Source organism: Anomaloglossus baeobatrachus, chromosome 1 (genome assembly GCF_048569485.1).
Source record: "Anomaloglossus baeobatrachus isolate aAnoBae1 chromosome 1, aAnoBae1.hap1, whole genome shotgun sequence".
Taxonomy (NCBI): Eukaryota; Metazoa; Chordata; class Amphibia; order Anura; family Aromobatidae; genus Anomaloglossus; species Anomaloglossus baeobatrachus.
The window spans coordinates 724819361-724839423 of record NC_134353.1 but is presented as its reverse complement, the minus strand read 5'-3'; the positions used below and the strand labels follow the sequence as shown (position 1 = coordinate 724839423).

Sequence of the window (20063 nt, the reverse complement as noted above, 5' to 3'; positions counted from 1 at the left end):
GTTTCTAAGAGGAATCGCACTATTGGCTCTATTCTATCCCCTAGCGATCATACTAATAAAAGGTTTCTCACAGAATAATAGTAAAAAAAAAAAAAAAAAAATTGGCTCTCCATTGTTGGTTCTTTTAGGTGTGGTCAGAAATTGTGTGGTTTGTGCAAACACATGGATAACAACAAGACATTTTCTTCATGTGCTTCTAAGGCCTCTGCCACACTCACGTGAATTTCACGCACGTGCCGAGAGACACGTATTTTCCCTGCGTGTTGCGTGCAGGTAAGTACGTGTCTCTGGTACGTGCGGGCCACGTGTGTTCTACGTGTGCTATCCGCGATAGCACACGTAGAACCGGTAATTATTATACTCACCTGGTCCTTCCTGCTGTCCGCGCTGCTGTCCGTGGTGCTGATCCTCGGTCTCCAGCTCTCCCGTCTCCCCGCTGCTGCTGCTGCCAGGCAGTGAAGTGAATATTCAATGAGAATAATGAGCGGCGGTCGGCAGCAAGAGGCAGCAGCGGCAGAGACAGGAGGGCTGGAGAAGGTGAGTTAATGTTTTTTATTTTTTTCCCTGACATGTGTGTTTACTCCGGCGCGTGTCACACGGGACCGCATCCACACTACACCCGTGTGGTACGGGTGCGGGCCGTGTGACACCCGTGCTGCCGGAGAAAACACTGACATGTCAGCGCTTTGAAAATCGCACACACGTACAAACGCACACGGACACACGTTCCGTGTGGTTTTACGTGTGTGTGCCTGCTACCATAGGGTAGCATTGCTGTACGTGTCTCTGTGCCGCCGGTACGTGTAAAAAATGACAAACACGTGCCGGAGGCACGGATGTGTGGCGCAGGCCTAAGAGAGTTTCATATAGGATCCCTTAACAACTGTGGATCTAGAGGTGTGATTTATTTAATTACCTGCAATATATGTAACCTGCAGTATGTTGGGAGCACAAGCTGCACATTAAGACGCAGGATTTCAGAACATCTTTATGATGTCAATAATACCAGCAGTAGGAGTCCCTCAGGAGCCTCACAACATCGTATACATGTCCACACGGGAAATACTGACTCTTTCAGAGTTAATGCAATTGTATGAGTCAGTGTTTCTAAAGCCTGCTTTACTGTTAAGATTTCGCATACGATATCGTATGCAATCGTAACCTCCCCCATCGTATGTGCGGCACATTCAATTTGTTGAATGTGCCGCACAAATGATTAACCAGTCACACGTACTTACCCGTCCATACGACCTCGATGTGGAGAACGTCCACTTCCTGGAGTGGGAGGGACGTTCGGCGTCACATCGACGTCACGCGGCAGCCGGCCAATAGAAGCGGAGGGGCGGAGATGAGCGGGACTTAAACATCCCGCCCACCTCCTTCTTTCCGCATTGCTGGCCGGGAGCCGCAGGACGCAGGTAAGATCTGTTCATCGTTCCCGGGGTGTCACACAGCGATGTGCGCTACTCCGGGTACGATGAACAATCTGACGTTCAATTTTTAGGGATTGAACGACGTGCATGCGATGAACGTTTTAACATTCAATCGCACGTACCTGTCACACACTACAATGTACCTTACGATGCCGGATGTGCGTCACTTACGACATGACCCCGCCGACACATTGTAAGATATATTGTAGCGTGTAAAGCGGGCTTAAGAGGTGGAAATCCTGTTTATTTACTGCACATGAAAGAAGCAAAATGGATTTTTTTGCTGAATACTAGATTACCTTTTGGGTTGAATCTGAGAAATGAATTAAATAATATATACTGATTTTTTGCATTTATCTATTGTTCTAATCCTGTTTCTTGGTGTTTTTCTAGCATGTGTCATTATACTAATTGTGATGTTCAGGTGATTTGTTCTTTCCATGTCATTTCCGGTTATGTTCTTTTTAAACCTGCTCTGCACTTGTGATAGATGACGAAGGACGCTAGACATCCAAAACGTGTCTTCTGCACTTGTATACCATGAGTAGTTTTCTATGGAGTGGTGTTTAACACGAATTTCTAAATAAATCAATGTTTTATTATATGCGGACTTGGATGCTGGACCTTTCTTGCTTCATTTGAAATCGGAATTGCCTCCCTCATCGTCCCAAGGATAAACTCCATATCTGGTGAGCTGGATTTTCTTTTACTGTTTCTGTAGTGACTGACCTTCACAGGCATCCCTAGCTAACATGGTAAGCCATAAGTTCATCCCAATAAAGTGAACCGGTGCTGAATGGGTTCCAGGCTCATGATTTAAAAACCTCATGTGAGCCCCCAGAGTTAATGGGGCACTGCTGAAATGTCACTGGCACGGATGGGGAGTATAAGCTTTTTATTTTAATGGGAACAAACATGGGGACTGAGCAGGGTTGTCTGATTAGTAAACAACCCCTATAATGCTGCTGTCAGAAATCGATAGCGGCATCTAAATGGTAATAGCAGCAGGCAGAGCTCAGCTCCAGCCATAATTATTTCTTTCAGCCAGCACCTGCTTTGTGTGGAACAGGCTCAGCTCCTGAGGCAGCTCAACACACTGACCCAATCCATGACAGATTTAACCGATATGGGGTTAAAAATTCCCAGCAAAACCATCTATAAACAGGTCTTTAAACTATATGCCCCAATATAGAAAAGAACAAAATAGAAGTTACCTGAGTCTCCACCAACATTGCAATGTCCATAAACATGTCGTGTAGCTCCCGTATGCTGGACTCCAGCTTCATGATGTCTTTGTGTCTTGATTCAATCTCATTCAAAGCCTGCCGCGTGATCTGAGAATCTGAAATTATCTTACCAAGGAAAGAGCAATTTTAGAAGACAGATTTTACACTGGATCGTCAAATGGGTTTTCTTACATCGCTACAATACTTACATCTGAAGTGAAGATTGATGGGTTCCCACTCTCCAGCATCTCTTCAAGTTCATCATCTGTGGTTGTTTTTCCAGCTGCAAATACAAGGATGTAATACTCAAAGACATGTACTTATTTTTATTAATTATTATGCTTTTGCTTTATTTTATTTTTTTTTTCACACAGTCTTGAAAGAAACCGGTATAATAGTTAAAGGGCTATTTCTATTTTGGACATTTCTGGCATGTTCTAAAGATGTCAAATGTATAACAGAGGCAGATGTCACTGATCGGGACATGCATCTCGCTCAGGAATGGTCCCCTTTGTGTGCGGCCATCAGTGGCGATATGGTCACAATTTCCATGCAAATTAATGAGAATTCTGACCACCTCTAAACTGACAGTAAAGCAGCAATGGGACCCTGTTCTTGAGACAGATAAGGCCTCATTGTTGGGAGCCACACTTGCCAAAAATCTATAGTATGTCCTGAGGATATGCAAAAAAATGTATGGGTTGGGAATATCCTTTTAACGTGAAAAGCTGATAGGGCAGTATATTGTCACCAAATTAGAAGCATCATGTAGTAATGTGATCTGGGATAAATTATTTTTTCTATTTGGTTACTAGTCGCTAATACAGAATGAAGGTCTGAGGGGTGCTCCATTTAGCATACCAGACCAGAAACGGGCAGCATGCTGGAATGAAAAATTGGCTTTGCAATTATCCATCATAGCTGCAGAACTTCTTGCCAAATGGATTGCTACTGTCCAGTGACATGGGAAATACACCCGTGTTATGTTATATTGCTTTTCTATCACATAATCACTTGGGGCACCTTTAGATGAGTTGATCCACACTTTTAAATACCCCATTGGCTAAATGCAAGTGGATTAAGAATCTTCTCCTGGCCTGTTTAGACATAAAAGTCATCACACCAATCAAATGAGCGTTTTACTTGTTTATCAGTTGATTTCTTGCCCATTTAGCTGTGCTGATAATTGGGAATCAGCATTTGGCAATTAGTGGCTCAGCTAATGGGCCATTAAACTTTTGATCTTGACTTTTCCTACCGGCAGCACAATACCAGTTCTGGGTCTATGATGAATCAGTCAGACAATTCTACTGTAATTCATTAATGATAAAGGTCTGTATACTTTTGTGCAGTGGACAGAATGAAGCAGGTTGCTAGTGTATATTGTTGAGCTTAAATATGCAGAAATCAAACAGAAAAATAACACAACAGTATGTCCATCCTCAGTAAGGCTCCAGCCTTTCCTGCTCATATGACCAACCACTGTGATTTGTATCATGCTACTTGTAGAATACAATGCTGTGAAGGGGCATCATCTCATAGTCCGGAGCGCTGTAGCTCCTAATTCACAGTTGGCAGGTATTAGTAAATGCTTTAAAACCTCTTCATGCACCAAAATTAAAAACAAATAATACAAATACTACTGTAGCATCTGCAGTCCACTCCTGTCTGTAGTACCTGTCCTTGCGTGCATGTAACTGCAGACTGTAGAAGGAACGGCGCACCTCCGGCAATCAAGGCTTAGAGGACCTGTCATCAAGCCAACACTGGACGGTTTGTGCTCCTAGCTTATTCCTGGTGCTCTCATAAGCAACCTGCAGTTTTGTTTTTTTTTTAACCTGCTTCATGGTTCCAGAATCTTGGGCCACTTTATTTAGTGCAAATTTATTTGGTCTCCAAGGGATGTTGCTCATAGGATTCTCTGGGGGAATGACTTTAGGCTGTTCTGTATTGTTTCCCTGTGAGCCCATTGGTAAAGACTTGGACAGATTAAAAAACAAACAAAAAAGTCGAGCCCATTCGAGAGTCCGAGCTGCTTCATTACGATTACTGAGCACTCGAGCATGGCAGTGCTTGATCATCACTAGTTACAAGTATCGAGCACCTGAACATGGCAGTGCTTGCTCATCACTAGTTACAAGTATCGAGCACCTGAACATGGCAGTGCTTGCTCATCACTAGTTACAAGTATCGAGCACCTGAACATGGCAGTGCTTGATCATCACTAGTTACAAGTATCGAGCACCTGAACATGGCAGTGCTTGCTCATCACTAGTTAAGAGTACTGAGCACCCAAGCATGGCAGTGCTCGGTCATCACTAGTTACGAGTACTGAGCACCCAAGCATGGCAGTGCTCGGTCATCACTAGTTACGAGTACCAAGCACCTGAGCACGGTATTGCTTGCTCATCACTAGTTACGAGTACCGAGCACCTGAGCATGGCAGTGCTTGCTCATCACTAGTTACAAGTACTGAGCACCCAAGCATGGCAGTGCTTGGTCATCACTAGTTACGAGTACTGAGCACCCAAGCATGGCAGTGCTCGATCATCACTAGTTACGAGTACCGTGCACCCGAGCATGGCAGTGCTCGGTCATCACTAGTTACGAGTACCGAGCACCTGAGCATGGCAGTGCTTGCTCATCACTAGTTACAAGTACTAAGCACCCAAGCATGGCAGTGCTCGTTCATCACTAGTTACGAGTACCGTGCACCCGAGCATGGTAGTGCTCGGTCATCACTAGTTACAAGAACCAAGCACCTGAGCACGGTATTGCTTGCTCATCACTAGTTACGAGTACCGAGCACCTGAGCATGGTAGTGCTCGATCACTTTTTAACTTCTACATATCTGACTGGTAGAATCACAACTTATCTTTGTCTGTTATTCATACACAGCTAATTTAAATAGGCAACACTTATTTGCTTGAAAAAGGTTCTGTGAAGCGAAACATTGCCACATGGGCTAAGGTCTAGATTTTGTTTGCATTTATTTTGACTTGCTGCCTATCTTTTTATAGTCAATATGTTACAACAAATGGCATTTTTGTTTGGAAGGCCCGGCCCCCACCACATCCAAACCGTGGGGCTCTATTATTTTTTACGTTTAAGTTACATAAGTATTAGATTTATAGACAATGAACACTCACAACAGCAAAAATTAGTAAACAGAAAGGGTTTATGTCTCGCATTAACACTTTTATGCATGCATTTACAAGTATTGCATCTGGAGGAGTCATTAGACTTAGTTATTGGTTGGCTCCACCAAAATAAAAATAAAAAAAAATATATAAATAAATCTGAGTTACATGGCCACACCAGAGCCATTTTTTTTTTTAATTTACCAGATGTTCTTCATGGTAAAACTGACCTAGCATTGTGATTCTCCAGGTCAGTGTGGGTATATAGATACCAAACATGCAGAATACTTTTTTTTATTCAAGTGGTGAAAAAAGTTTAGGAAACCTATAAAGACAGACATTTTTTGCTTTTGGCGCCATTTTTCGAGACTCATAACGTTAATATTTTTCAGGATCTGAGGCGGTGTGAGGGCTTATTATTCGTCCCCTATGCGGATATTTTTACTGATATGATTTTTGGGTAAATGCAATGTTTGAGCAATGTCGGGAAAGCCAAAAAACGTAGATCTGGCATTTCTTTGTCACGCCATTTACTGATGACATTAATTTAATTTTATATTTTGATAGAAAAGACATTTCTGAAAGTAGGGATACCAGATATGTGCATTTTTTGGTGGTTTTCCTTCCAACGAGGTAAAGGGGAGGTGATTTGAATGCTTGTGTTTATTTTCTTTCACTTTTTGCTGGATTTACTAGCCCCCTTGGGGACATAGAAGCTGTGATCGTCAGTTACCATATTCCAAAAAAAAATAAAAAAAATCCCATTTCTCTTTTGTGTTACTAATTTTCTGAACAGTGTGACCACAGGTCAGGTTGCAACATACTTATTTCTAGTTGACGTTGGATTCGTCCTTTACTCCGTTCTCGAAACTGAATCTGGGTTTCATTATATGCGGTCATAACTTCCCCAAATTTTCTAGACAATACTGTATGCTGGAAAACAAGAGAAACACAAACAAAATAAAAACAATGTAAAATAGGGTAGCTCACAAAACGGGCGGTTTCCCTATAAATACTAGAGACTCTGATCGACAAAATCAAAGTTTTATTCACGATTTATACAATGGATGGAAAACTAATTTTAGGTCACTCAACTTCATTACTACATTAGATTAGTGTATGCTTGAACATTACATGAGATATAAGGGCACGTTGCCATGATCAGGGTTACCAGCGTTTAGGAAGCAGCACGTTTTCCCTGCTTCCAAATTGCTGTGTTTAACAGTACAAAGACAGTGGATGGTATTTAGAAGACGTTGAGCCGTGAAAATAAAAAATAAATATAATACATTTTTACCACAAAATTGTTGCTTTAACCCCAAATCTTTTACTTTCACAAGAGTAACAGGTGAAAATGCACCAGTGTGTTGTGTAGGTTCTCCTGAGTACGATGATACCTCATATGTGGGGAAATCAACTGTTTTGGTACATGGCAGGCCTCGGAATGGAAGGAGCGCCATTTGACTGCAAAATTGACTGGAATAGTTAATGGACGCCATGTCGCGTTTGCAGAGCCCCTGATGTGCCTAAACAGTGGAGCTCCTCCACAAGTGACCCCCATTATGGAAACTAGACCTCTCCAGGAATTTATCTAGATGTTTGGTGAGCACTTTGAAGTCCCAGGTGCTTCACTTTACAATGTTGAGCTGTGAAAATGAACAAAAAAAACAAAAACACATTTTTAACCTCAAATATGTTGCTTTAACCCCAATTTTCTCAAATTCACTATGGTAATAGGAAATAATGAACCATACAATTTATTGTGCAATTTCTCCACAGATAGCCAATACCCTATATGTGGTCGAAAACTACTTTTGAGGCACAGTACAAAGTGAAGAAGGGAAGGAGAGCCATATCGGAGTTCAGATTTAGTTGGAACGGTTTGCAGGTGCCATATCACAATGGTACCAGCCCCTTGGTGTGGCAGGAGAAACCCCCAATAAGTGATGCCATTTTACAAATGGCACCCCTAAGTGAATTCATCCAGCGGTGCAGTTTGCATACCGACACTACATGTGTCATAACATTTTATAGTATTGGGCGGTGAAGAAAAAAAATTATATCTTTACTGTTAAAATGTTGTTTTAACCCCAGACTTCCAATTTTTACAATCTGGGGGGGGAGCCCATAAGGTGTTACACAATTTCTCCTGAACATGGCAATACATGTAATTGTTCGGCACTGTTTGACTGTACCACAGGGCTTGGGAGGGAAGAAGCGCCATTTGATTTTTGGAGCACAGATTTTCCTAGAAGAGATGGAGTTTTTATTGGTACCATTTTGGCCCACAATATTTTATGATCACTTTCTATACCACTTTTTGTGATTCTAAATCAAGAAGAAATAGCAATTCAGGATTTTTCTTTTTTTTTATGCCTTTTACCGGGTTGTAGAAGTGAAAAGACATTTATATTTCAGGTCAGTACAATAACAGCGATCCCATATTTTGAACAGCTCACACTCAGTGTAAGGCCTAAGACACACTGTGAGAAAGACACGGTGCAAGTGGAGTGCGATAAAACATCGCATTCCACTCAGACCAATATTAGCCTATGTGCCAGCACCCATGAGCGATTATTTACTCAGCCCTAATCGGACCGAGAAAACAATCGTAGTATGCTGTAACTAATGAGAGACTCTCTCGCACCCATTCAAATGTATGGGGCGAGAGAAAAATCACACTGCACTCACAGTACACCGGTGTACCGCGAGTGCAGTGTGAGAATGGCAATAGGCGGCAACGGAGGAGAGGCGATAAATCCCTCCCTACCCTCCTCCGTGACGGTCCGCCCCCCCGCAGCTGAGGTCTACTCGCATGGTCGGACCTCAGTCGCAGTGACACTCGCATGACACTCGGCTCTGCTGTACTGTGGCCCCAGCCTTACAGTGTGATTGCCTGTAATGTGCACCAAAAATGAATAAAAATAAATAAATGGACAAACCTTACCCACGGAAGTGATCTCTTTATGGCTGGCTGAATTTGGGCGGAGACCCGAATGGCCCAATTAGTGACTTCCTTTGGGGTTCAGGTGAAGTCCTGGTCCCAAACTGATCCTTATTTAAAGTCCAGACGAACCCACTGAACTGAACTTCACTGGGTCCGCACATCTCTAGTCATGACTCCCTGATGCAAGCTGTGTGGGGAGTGGTGCCACGTATCTGCGTGTATACAATCTGCATACTTGCGGTCACATGTAGATTAGTCTCATCTGGCATCTCTCAACTATCTTGTATTGAGAAAAGCCAAATGCTTCCATTTGGCACGTAAGTGCAAGTATGCAAATCAGACGACATTATACACACACAGTACAGTCAGACACAAACTTTACAGGTTGTCCTGGTGTCTCCACCTTTCTAGGAAAAAATAAAAACACGGAAAAGGTCATCATGTGAGTGTATATGAGTTCGTGAATTTATATGTATATTTGTGTTTATGAGTGCCAGTGTGTGTGTGTATGCACAAACAAACTGTAAACCTTCTCTACCAGGTTTTTGCCACCTGAGCTGAGAGCAGAATAATGTAGAGACACTGATCCTGAAGCCTGTGATGTGTCACTTACTGGGCTGTTTGGGTATAGCATTGACAAAATCACCATTTTATCAGCAGCCAACTATTACAACACTAGTGACCCTGCTGCCACGTAGTCTTTCATATTCATGAGCTCTCCCCCACCACTGATTGGCAGCTTTCTGTGTACGCTGTGCATAGACAGACAGCGGCCAATCAGTGGTTGGGGTGCGGTCATACAGATCTCAGCATTCAGAGAGCTGGTAGATGGTGGATCCGCAGCAGATAAAAATGTGATTTTATTAAAAAAAAAACAAGGAACCCAGTAGGTGAGATTGCTGGAATCAGGATCCCTGCCCCTACATTATGCTGCTCTCAGATGGGGGAGCAAAAATTTGGTAACAGGTTCCCTTTAAAACGTGTGCACATAATATATATGCCTAGAGTCCAGATGCCACATTTCAGCAAGTCCGACCAGTAAATCCAAAAGCAGGCTTGTGCAATGCGCCACTTTGCTCATTGGTTGTAAAAGATGTAAATGCAAACGGCTGATGGAGTTAGAGAGCCTTGATGCTGGAAGGAAGTCGGGACCATTGGGTAGTCACTTCAAAAAGTGGAGGGAGTTTATTATAACCTACTTCAATTCGGAGGAAATAGAACACTTAATGTCAACATTTAAGGAGATGGCGTGGTATCACTCTGAGAAATTAGGTGGTACACTTGGAGGATTGGACGTGGGGGTTGAAGGTGACTACGTGGGAGTGGGTTTGAGTAGAGGGGAGTTCAAGGGGAGTAGGAGAGTTTAACAGGATGGTTGCAAATTCATTCATATAGTTAGTTATAAGGGTTTCCGTGAGGTATTAATGATTCTGAGTATTACTGTGAACAATGATTAGCTATTGTAGTACTGAATTGTAAATGGAGCGATATACGATTTTCTTGTCATTTTGCTGATAATATTGTTGATAATATTATTTATTCTATGTAATGATTTGCTTGCTTTTGAAAATCAATTAAAAAAAAAAAAAAAAAAAAAGACGTAAATGCAAAATTATAAAAGTCCAATAAAATAGAAACCAAGTTTAATTGTCAACTTTACCTGAGATTTCCTTATCCTTAAATTCACAGACGACCTGTTGGCATTCTCATCTTGGTCAATCGTTTGCTCAATAGCTACAACACAATTATACATATGAAAAGATATCAAAACTAAACCATATACATATTTCTGCACAAATAAAATCATTTTCCTCCTTACTAATTTGCATAATCCACTACAAAACAAACATCTAAATTGGTTGTGCAGTGAAAATGTATAATGAATCCAAAAAATTATCGGTGGGAGGCCCGCAGCGAGGATCTGCACCGACCGGCAGAGCAGGGACATTTACATCTCCTTTATACAGAGCGACAAGATGCCCGACTGCCCCATTCATTCTGTACCCCCAATGCAGAGCATGGCAGCTCCATAAGGAGTAAAAGGGGCAGCGGGCGACTAGCCGAACTGAGGCTCGATTCTAATGAAGACATAAGTGCCCTGTTCTGCAATTTGGTGCAGGTCCCAGTGGCTGGAGCGCCACCGATCAATAAGTTATCACCTATGTGGCTAAATTGGTTTTCACTGAACTAGAGAATATTCATTATTAAAATGACAGACTCCATGAAAAAAAGGCATAATCGCCTTCTCTACTGCCCTGCAGGTTCCTATGTGGACGGTTCTGCTCAGCCATTCCCTGGCCGCAGGAGCGGACAAGAAAGCTCCAAGCAGCATCGAATAGGCAGGAGACCGGGGAAGGACAACAAGTCTATTTGTTCTTTTGCAAAGCGAAGTGAAATATTTTAATTTTAAATAATTTATATTTCCTATACAACTACGGGAAAGGAGTTTTCCAAGAAATAATACTAAATTATGCTATTAATAATATTATTATCAGGCGCTCCGAGACCCCAGCCTATAAGGATCGCTGTTACAAAGCTTGCAGTGCGCATTATCATGTGAGGCGGGCTGCCATAATGGGGTGCTCTGATCCGGAGGATTCCCCCGCGACCACTGTTAGGAGGCCATGTTATGGTCACACAAATGCCAGACTACTAAGAAGAAAGCTTTACTTGCGAAACGTGCATCGAGTGTGGTGGGACCTGGCCTTTACGTGTGGCTCACTGGTAATTACATGCGCACTGTGGCACTTTAAAGGTAACCTGTCACCAGGTTTGGGGCCTATAAGCTGCGGCCACCACCACCACTGGGCTCTTATATACAGCATGTTAGACTGCTGTATATAAGAGTCCAGGCCGCTGAGTAGAATGTAAAAATCACTTTATAATACTCCCCTAGAAGGTCGCTCCGGTGCACAACAGTCGGATGGGTGGCACCGTTCTCAGGGACCGGCGCCTCCTCTTTCGGCCATCTTGTTCTTCCTTCTTCTGAAGCCGGCATGCATGACACGTGCTACGTCATACACACAGGCCGGTTTTGAGGTCCTGCGCAGGCGTACTACAATACTTTGATCTGCCCTGAGCAGGGCAGATCAATGTGCGCCTGCGCAGGACCTAAGTGCCGGCGAGTGTGTATGACGTAGCACGTGTCATGCATGCCGGCTTCAGAAGAAGGACAAAGATGGCCGAAAGAGGAGGCGCCGCATCCGGAGAACGGCGCCACCCATCCGACTGTTGTGCACCAGAGCGACCTTCTAGGGGAGTATTATAAAGTGATTATATGATGACTGACAGTCTTCTCTCCAGATCACTGGTTATGCCCCCTTTCATTTAAAATAAACTCTGGAGGCAGATTCTCCGGGAGATCTGTTTCCAGCCAATAGATCTTAAAAGCTCATTAACATATTAAGAAAAACATGAAATTATCTGGAACAAAACATCGGATTGAAGATATAAATCAATCATTTTATTCAATTTTCTATGACCTACATGCCAATATGGACCAATCAAGAGGTTGATCATACAGACAAGTTTCACCTTAACTCCTTCACCATCTGGTAATTTTCCGTTTTTTCCGCTTTTTTTTCTTCCAAGAGCCATAACATTTTTATTTTTTCGTCATTATAGCCATATAAGTGCTGTTTTTGTGTGGGAAGAGTTGTACTTTTGAATGTCATCATTCATTTTGCCCCATATGGTACTGAAAAATGTAAAAAAATTCCAAGGGCAATAAAATTGCAAAAAAAAAAAAAAAATCCACAAATTGTTTAAGTTTTTTTGTTTACTATGTCCATTATATGGTAAAACTGACCTGTTATTATGGTTCCCCAGGTCAGTACAAGTTCACAGACAGTTTTTTTTTTTAAGAGGTGTAAAAAAAAAAACAAACCAAAAAACATTGCTCTTTTGTCACCATTTTCTGAGACCTGTAGTGTTCTCATTTTTCGCAATCTGGTACACATTGATTGTTTTTTTTTGTGCCCTCAGCTGACTTAATTATACCATTTTTCAGTAGATGCGATGTTTTGACCAAATTTTATTGCAACGTTGCACTGACCAAAAAAACAGTCATTTTGGCGTTTTGACTTTTTTCTCATTACGCCCTTTACGGATCAGATTAATTTATTTTATATTTTGACAAATTGGGCATTTCGGAACACAGCTATACAAATTGTTTTATTTTTATTTTATTTTGAATTTTATTTTCAATGAGGCAAAAGGGGGCGATTTTGACATTTGATGTGGGGGGATGGGGCCTTGAGGTTTTTAAGCACCACACACACACACACACACACACACACACACACACACACACAGTTTTATTGTTTTCACTAGTCCCCTTTGGCGACTGACTTGAAGCTGCAGTGTTTCTGCTGTACACAGCATCAGCGCTCAGTCGGTGTTCATAGGATGTCCGTCCTGACGGACATCGGGGTCATCGGCTGATCCCCGGTTGTCATGACAACCCATCTTCAACCCATCTTCACCACGTGATCACGTCACGTGGCCGTCGATGGTGGTGGGGAACGACATGTTTAACTGGTTATCAGGCTTGGATGCATCTCTGATCCACCCGTGCCTGCTAAGGCGGTTTCACACATCTGGCTTTTCGCCGGTTTGCCGGATTTGGCACACGCCAGTACAGTGTATACAGTAAAATGGCAGCACCACAACTTCCAAGTCACATGCTTCAGTCACATGACAGCATGTGACCGGCACTTGTCGCACTGCCATTGTACGGTATACACTGTACTGGCATGCGCCGAATCCGGCAAATCGTCGAAAAGCCGGATGTGTGAAACTAGCCTTCGCTGCACATGTCGGCTGATTATGAGATCAGTAGATGTGTGGGGAAACATCAAATGGAGGGACATGACCTTGGATGCACCAAAATGTCCAAGGTCGTGAAGGGGTTAAAGCTGGAATCTGACTAATTGCTATGGAGAAAAACTGAATCCCAAAATGTTCTAATTATATTTTGCATGGAATAAATTTGACAAGGACAATATAAGGAATCGACAACGAAACCCAATAACACTAAATTTGAAGTGAGAATTGGATAAGTCTACTGTAAGGACGGTTCACGAGCAACAATGCAAGACTAAAAATGTGAATAGGGTTACCACAAAAGGGAAGTGAGACTTTCTCATTATTCAACACGTCTGAGATGACTGGGTATAGGATGTAAAAAACCCCAAACCTCACTGCTGAACTGAAGACGTCACAACTACTACTATTTCAAGACGTGCAGTTGATTTTAAGACAAATTGTCCAATACCACTGCATACTTGCAACAGCTTCTATTAGACCAAGACGGGCTTTACACGTTGCGACATCGCTACCAATATATCGTCGGGGTCATGTCGTTAGTGACGCACATCCGGCGCCGGTAGCGACATCGCAATGTGTAAATCCTAGGATCGACGATGAACGAGCACAGAAGCGTAAAAAAAAAAACAAAAAAACGCTGATCTGTGCCACGTCGTTCATTTCAATAATGTCGTTACTGCTGCAGGTACGATGTTTGTCGTTCCTGCAGCTCCACACATCGCTGTGTGTGAAACCGCAGGAACGACAAAGATCTCCTTGCCTGCGTCCACAGTCAATGCGGAAGGAAGAAGGTGGGCGGGATGTTACGTCCCGCTTATCTCCGCCCCTCTGCTTCTATTGGCCGGCTGCTTAGTGATGTCGCTGTGACGCCTAACACACACCAGCCTTGAAGGGGGGGATTGTTTGGCGGTCATAGCGACGTCGCCGACCAAGTATGTGCGTGTGACGCTGCCGTAGCGATAATGTTCGCTACAGCAGCAAGCACCAGATATTACATGTACGACGGGGTCGGGTACTATGGCGCTCAACATCGCTAGCAATTTTTAGCGATGTCGCAGCGTGTAAAGCCCACCTAAGGCAGGGATCAGAAGAGTATATGAAAACTGTTCTGACTTTCATGCAGAATACTCAGCCAATTTCATCTTTATACTCATCTGTGGACCATCCGTGTGTCCGTATGTTAAGTCTGTGAAGTCCAATTTTTTTTTTCCACATCAAAAATGTTACATTTACACAATCAAGGGAATAATGGCTATGTATAAGCGACAATCGAACGAAATACGGATGATCCGTATGGGATCAGATTTGTTTTTTGTTTTACTCCCATAGAGAAGTAAAAATCAGTCTCTTCCAAAATATGAAAGAAAATAGTGAATGCTGCAAATTTCTCCTTTACACAGACACTCATCCCTTAGGAAAAGAGAAGCTGTTCTGAATAACATTGGTCCCGAATACTGTCCGATTCTTCCTCAAACAGAAGACGGCCATAAATGAGCCCTATAGAGATGAAGGCTGAGGTGACGTGAACAGAAACCTCCGAATTTTTTGGCAGGAAAAACATTGAGCCAAATAGGACTGTTTGTGCAGATTTTTCCCTGCTTACCGTATTTTTCGAACCATAAGACGCACTTTTTTCCCCCCAAATGTTGGGGGAAAGTGGGGGGTGTGTGTCTTATGGTCTGAATGAAGGGCTGCGGGGAATGAGGGTGCTGCGGTGGAGCGGGTCATCGGGGGCATGAGCAGGCTGCAGCAGCGCCTGCCGTGACCACGTGGACCCGCTCATTTAATATGCGCGCCCATCATCTCTCAGCGCTGACAGGTGGGCGGGATGATGGGCGAGGGATAAACAGCCGGCCCACATGATCACCCCTGGCAACTACAGCCTGGAGTGATCATGTGCGGTTGTATTCACTGCCCCCCGTGCATCATCATCAGCGCGGGGTGCAGTGAATCAGTACACTCACCTGTCACCGTTCCCCTGAAGTACCGCGATCTCCTCTTGGCTGCCGGCGGCCGCTGAGTGGAGCCATCCCTGTTCCCCTGCAGCAACGCGACGTCCTCCTGTCTGTGCTGGGACGCGGTCTCTGAGTGGAGACTAGCGGTGCGCACAGCGATGACGTCATCGCTGTGCGCACATGTCCACACGCAGCCGTTGGCAGCCAGGACGACATCGCGGTGCTGCAGGGGAACGGGGACGGCTCCACTCAGCGGCGCTGCCGCTGACACAGACGGGAGGAGGAGCGATGGTGCAGGGAGTGAGGTAAGGAGTATAAACGTTTATTTTTTATGTGCCACAGGATGCGAGCCGTATACCAGCATGGGGTTGTATAGCAGGATGGGGTGTATAACACGATGGGGGTATATTATGAGCAGGATGGGGGTATATTATGAGCAGGATGGGGGTATATTATGAGCAGGATGGGGGTATATAGCAGGATAGGGGTATATACTGTATATACAAGGCAGGAGGATCATTACCAGGATGGGGTATCTTAGTAGAGAATTTGGGGACATTACCCCCATAATAATGTCAGCAGCAGATCCTTGCCCCATAACACAGTGTCATGACTCCATTTTTTGCTTAAAATTTGATTTTCCTATTTTCCTGCTCTAAAACTAGGGTGCGTCTTATAGTCCGAAAAATACGGTATTTAGTCTGGGTGAAATCTGCAGCAAAAATTAAGCAACGTGTGCAAGAGACTTCAGGAATCCCCCTCACTTTGCTGGGACTAGGACATTCTTCAGACTTTGTGGCAAATTTGAGCAGAAAATAAAAATAAGGCACAAAACCACAACATGTGCACAGGCCCTGACCGTACAGAACTCACACTGCTGCGCTTGGGCACATAGTCCTTATCTGGGCTAGCAGATCAGTCTCAGACATACTTACCCTTTAACTTTGTTCTTACTTTATTGGCAATACTCTTTATTTCTTTGTTAAGACTTTCAAGTTCATCCTTTGTTTCTGAAATGACAGGAGGATATTGGTCATATCACAATGTCAGCAGATTTTGCAATATTATATGTTCCCGTGACCTTCAAACACACACACCGTACCGACATTCTACAAAATATTCCCTATACAGTGGAACCTTGGTTAACAAGCACACTCCCAGAACGGATTGTTCTCGTAAACCAAGTTACTCGTCTAGCAAAGCAAAATTTCCCATAGGACATAATGCAAGCCCACAACTTGTGCAATGTCCCATCCTGGTCCCTTAGGCTGGTTTCACACTACGTTTATTTAACATCCGTCCATAAAGGTTTTTTTAGCGGAAAAACTGATCCAGTGCAAATGCTTTTTCACTTCAATGCATTTGCAATGGACTCGCGTCCACCTGCGTTCGCATGCGTTTGCGTGCGTTAGACACAGGATCCGTACTTTTGCGTTATTTTAACATGTTTCAAAAACGCTACTTGTAGCGTTTTTTACCTTTGTCAAAATAACGCACCTCACAGGATCCTTCACATTGCGCCGCGAGCTGCAATGCATTTCAATGAGCGCTGGATCCTGCCTAGCAGAATGCGTTGAGTTGCGTTGTAACAGGATCCTGCTTTTGTACTGAGCATGCCCAGAAAGTACTGAGCATGCCCAGAACCAGTCTCGCGTGATCTGTCTCTCTCTCCTCCTCCCTCCCTCACCCTCTCTATCTCTGTCTTTCCCCCTTCCTCTCCTCCCTCTCTCCCACCTGAGAGCTGCGGACACTCGTAACCAAGGTAAATATCGGGTAACCACTTCTCTTAGTTACCCGATGTTTACGTTGGTTACGTGTGCAGGCAGCCCTGCTCCTAGCAGCTGCAGACACTCTTAACCAAGATAAATATCGGGTATCCAAGCCCGATGTTTACCTTGGTTACGAGCGTCTGCAGCTGTCAGAAGCCGGCTCCCAGTCTGGCACGTTTAGTTTCCCTCACTCCCGATCACATGACTCCAATGCCCGCCCCTAAACATCCAGTGACAGGATCCTGCAAAATAACAGATGCGTTAGCATGCGTTTTTTGCTGTAAAAGCAGGATCCGCTTTTGCAGCAAAAAAACGTTCCTGACGCATGTTAAAAAAACGTAGTGTGAAAGCAGCCTTATTGTGCCATTCCACACACGCACTATGCTCACCTTACCGTACAGGATGTGTATTGGGTAACCATCTCGACCGATGCCGGAGCTTCTGCTGTCAGAGCGCTGACGTTGAAAGGCAGGAGCCGCTTGCCTCTGATTGGTCAGCACACTGCCTTTGAGTAGTGGCTGACAGCGGAAGTTCCTCCATCGTCGCGATGGTTACTCGATATACATCCTGTACCGGCGGACTACAAGAACCAGGAGGCCGACGATGGAACAGAGGGTAAGGTGAGCATAGTGTGTGTGTGTGTGTGTGTGTGTGTGTGTGTGTGTGTGTGTGTGTGTGTGCGCGTGTGTGTGTGCGTGTGTGCGTGTGTGTGCGTGTGTGTGTGCGTGCGTGTGTGGACTGCAAGAGCGGGTCAGAGCGCGGTGAAAGTATGGAACTGGAAGTGTGTGCGGTGAGTATTTGCTCATATAGCAAAGCATTGCTCGTACAGCGAAATACTCACACATCAACTTACTTGTAAACCGAGGTTCCACTGTATTTGAAAATAATAAAAAAAACAAGTTCAACTAGAACAGAGTAAAAAACAAAAAAAAACAAAAACAAAAAACACAAAAAAACCTTTCAGGAATAGCCACAAAGAAACAGCCACACCATTGGCTTTGCACAGGGCTACTTCAGATGACCTATGAAGAAATATTTTACACTTACACAATATTAAATATTTTGAAAATGTGACAAGTAGCAAGAAAAAAACCGAAGAAAACAAAAAAGAAACACCAAGTTATGTTCCGGGACTGCATCTGAAATCCACCCCGTGTAATCAGCGGCTCAGCTCTATCCACTGTGCTTTATACTACAGCTCGAGAAGAACAAGCTGCTGCAGCTTTACAGGCAATACAAGACACAGGATCCAATCTTACGGGTTTCAGGCCAAATGAAGGTTGACGGGAAACCGATGCTTATATATTGTGGTAAGTTGTTGCAGACATTCGGGAGAACCTTTTAAACACACATTGACATACAGTTTGTGAAGAGGACTGACAACTGGTTCCAGTTACTCTTCAAAGCCGATTTCTGCAATTTCCTGTTATTACCAATGCCCCATTTTCAAATCCTCCCTGGTCTTCCTCTTTACATGCTTATAAAGCTAATATTAATATACTGTCTTAAAGGGAATCTGTTACCAGGTTTTTACCACCTAATCTGAGAGCAGCACAAGGCAGAAACAGAGATCCTGATTCCAGCGATGTGTCACTTACTGGGCTGCTTAGTGTTTAATCAGCAGTAAGATCATCATTACAGGACTACTTGGTGTGCTGCCATGTAGTCCAGCATATTCATGAACTCTGCATAACTTCACCTGAACCGCAGATTGGCAGCTCTCTGCTCATATACAGTGTAGGCAGAGAGCTGCCAATCAGTGTGGGCAGGTTATACAACTACCCATTCAAATAAAACAGTGATTTTTATCAAAATTACAGCAAGCAGCCCAATAAGTGATAAAACACTGGAATCGGGATCTCTGTCTCTACAATATACTGTTCTCAGGTGGGGAAGCAAAAAACCTGGTGACAGATTCCCTTTCTATGGAAGCTGTCAGTAAAACTACCCCTGCAGAAGTCATGGCTTCTCAATCTTTATACTGTGCTGTAAGCCTGCAGAACATGGGCATAATTTATGGAAAAACATGTATATATTGCCTTGGTATATCTAAATGTGTCTACTGAAGACGATAAAACAAAGTAAGCCCAACACTTGAAAATTATGTTGCTGAATAGGCTTATGCTGCAGTATGTGTAGTATAATGATAGGATGTGTATCTTTCTGCATCTACCTGTCAGTAATACAACTCAGAGGTGTTTGTAATGAGACACTGTTCAGCTCTGCTGTACTGTGATATTCACACAGCTCTGCAGTGAGGTCAGTGGAACAAACTGTCAGTCATTACATGACTCACTCTGGTTATCCCCCATCATTTAACTCATTTAGGAAATTTTTAATTTTTACGCTTTTGTTAGTTTCCTCCTCTTATTCCAAAAGCCATAACTTTTTTATTTTTCTGTCGACAAAGCTGTGTGAGGGGTTGATTTTTGTGAAACGAGTAGTACTGTTCAATATTCCCACCCATTTTAGCATGTGATGTATTGGAAAACAAGAAAAAAAAAATACCTAGAGATACCAAATATGCAGTTTGTGGTAAAAGGGAAAAAAAAACCAAAAACCTTGCTTGTGCTGCCATTCTCCAATAGCCCTAAAGTTTTCAATCTTCTGGATATGGAACTGTCAAAGCTTTTTTTTTTTTATGCCGATTGTCAGTTGTTTATCGCCTAGTATTACACAGTTTTGTTGGTTGTTGGCACAATGCTGGCATATGATTTTTTTTTTTCCCTCTCGTTACGCCGTTTACTGATTAGATTAATTTATTTT

The 20063-nt window shown here is 43.4% G+C and overlaps 1 protein-coding gene across 1 annotated transcript in view; it reads right to left on the bottom strand.

Moving 5' to 3' along the window:
* STX2 (syntaxin 2) overlaps positions 1-20063 on the bottom strand; it is a 94991-nt gene that overhangs the window by 15330 nt on the left and 59598 nt on the right. Inside the window, exons 4-8 of the mRNA XM_075322195.1 lie at positions 16464-16538; positions 10407-10480; positions 6624-6732; positions 2869-2942; positions 2648-2785 (exon numbers count right to left, since the gene is read on the bottom strand). Coding sequence (XP_075178310.1) covers positions 2648-2785; positions 2869-2942; positions 6624-6732; positions 10407-10480; positions 16464-16538 — 470 coding nt within the window. The remainder of the gene's footprint in view (positions 1-2647; positions 2786-2868; positions 2943-6623; positions 6733-10406; positions 10481-16463; positions 16539-20063) is intronic.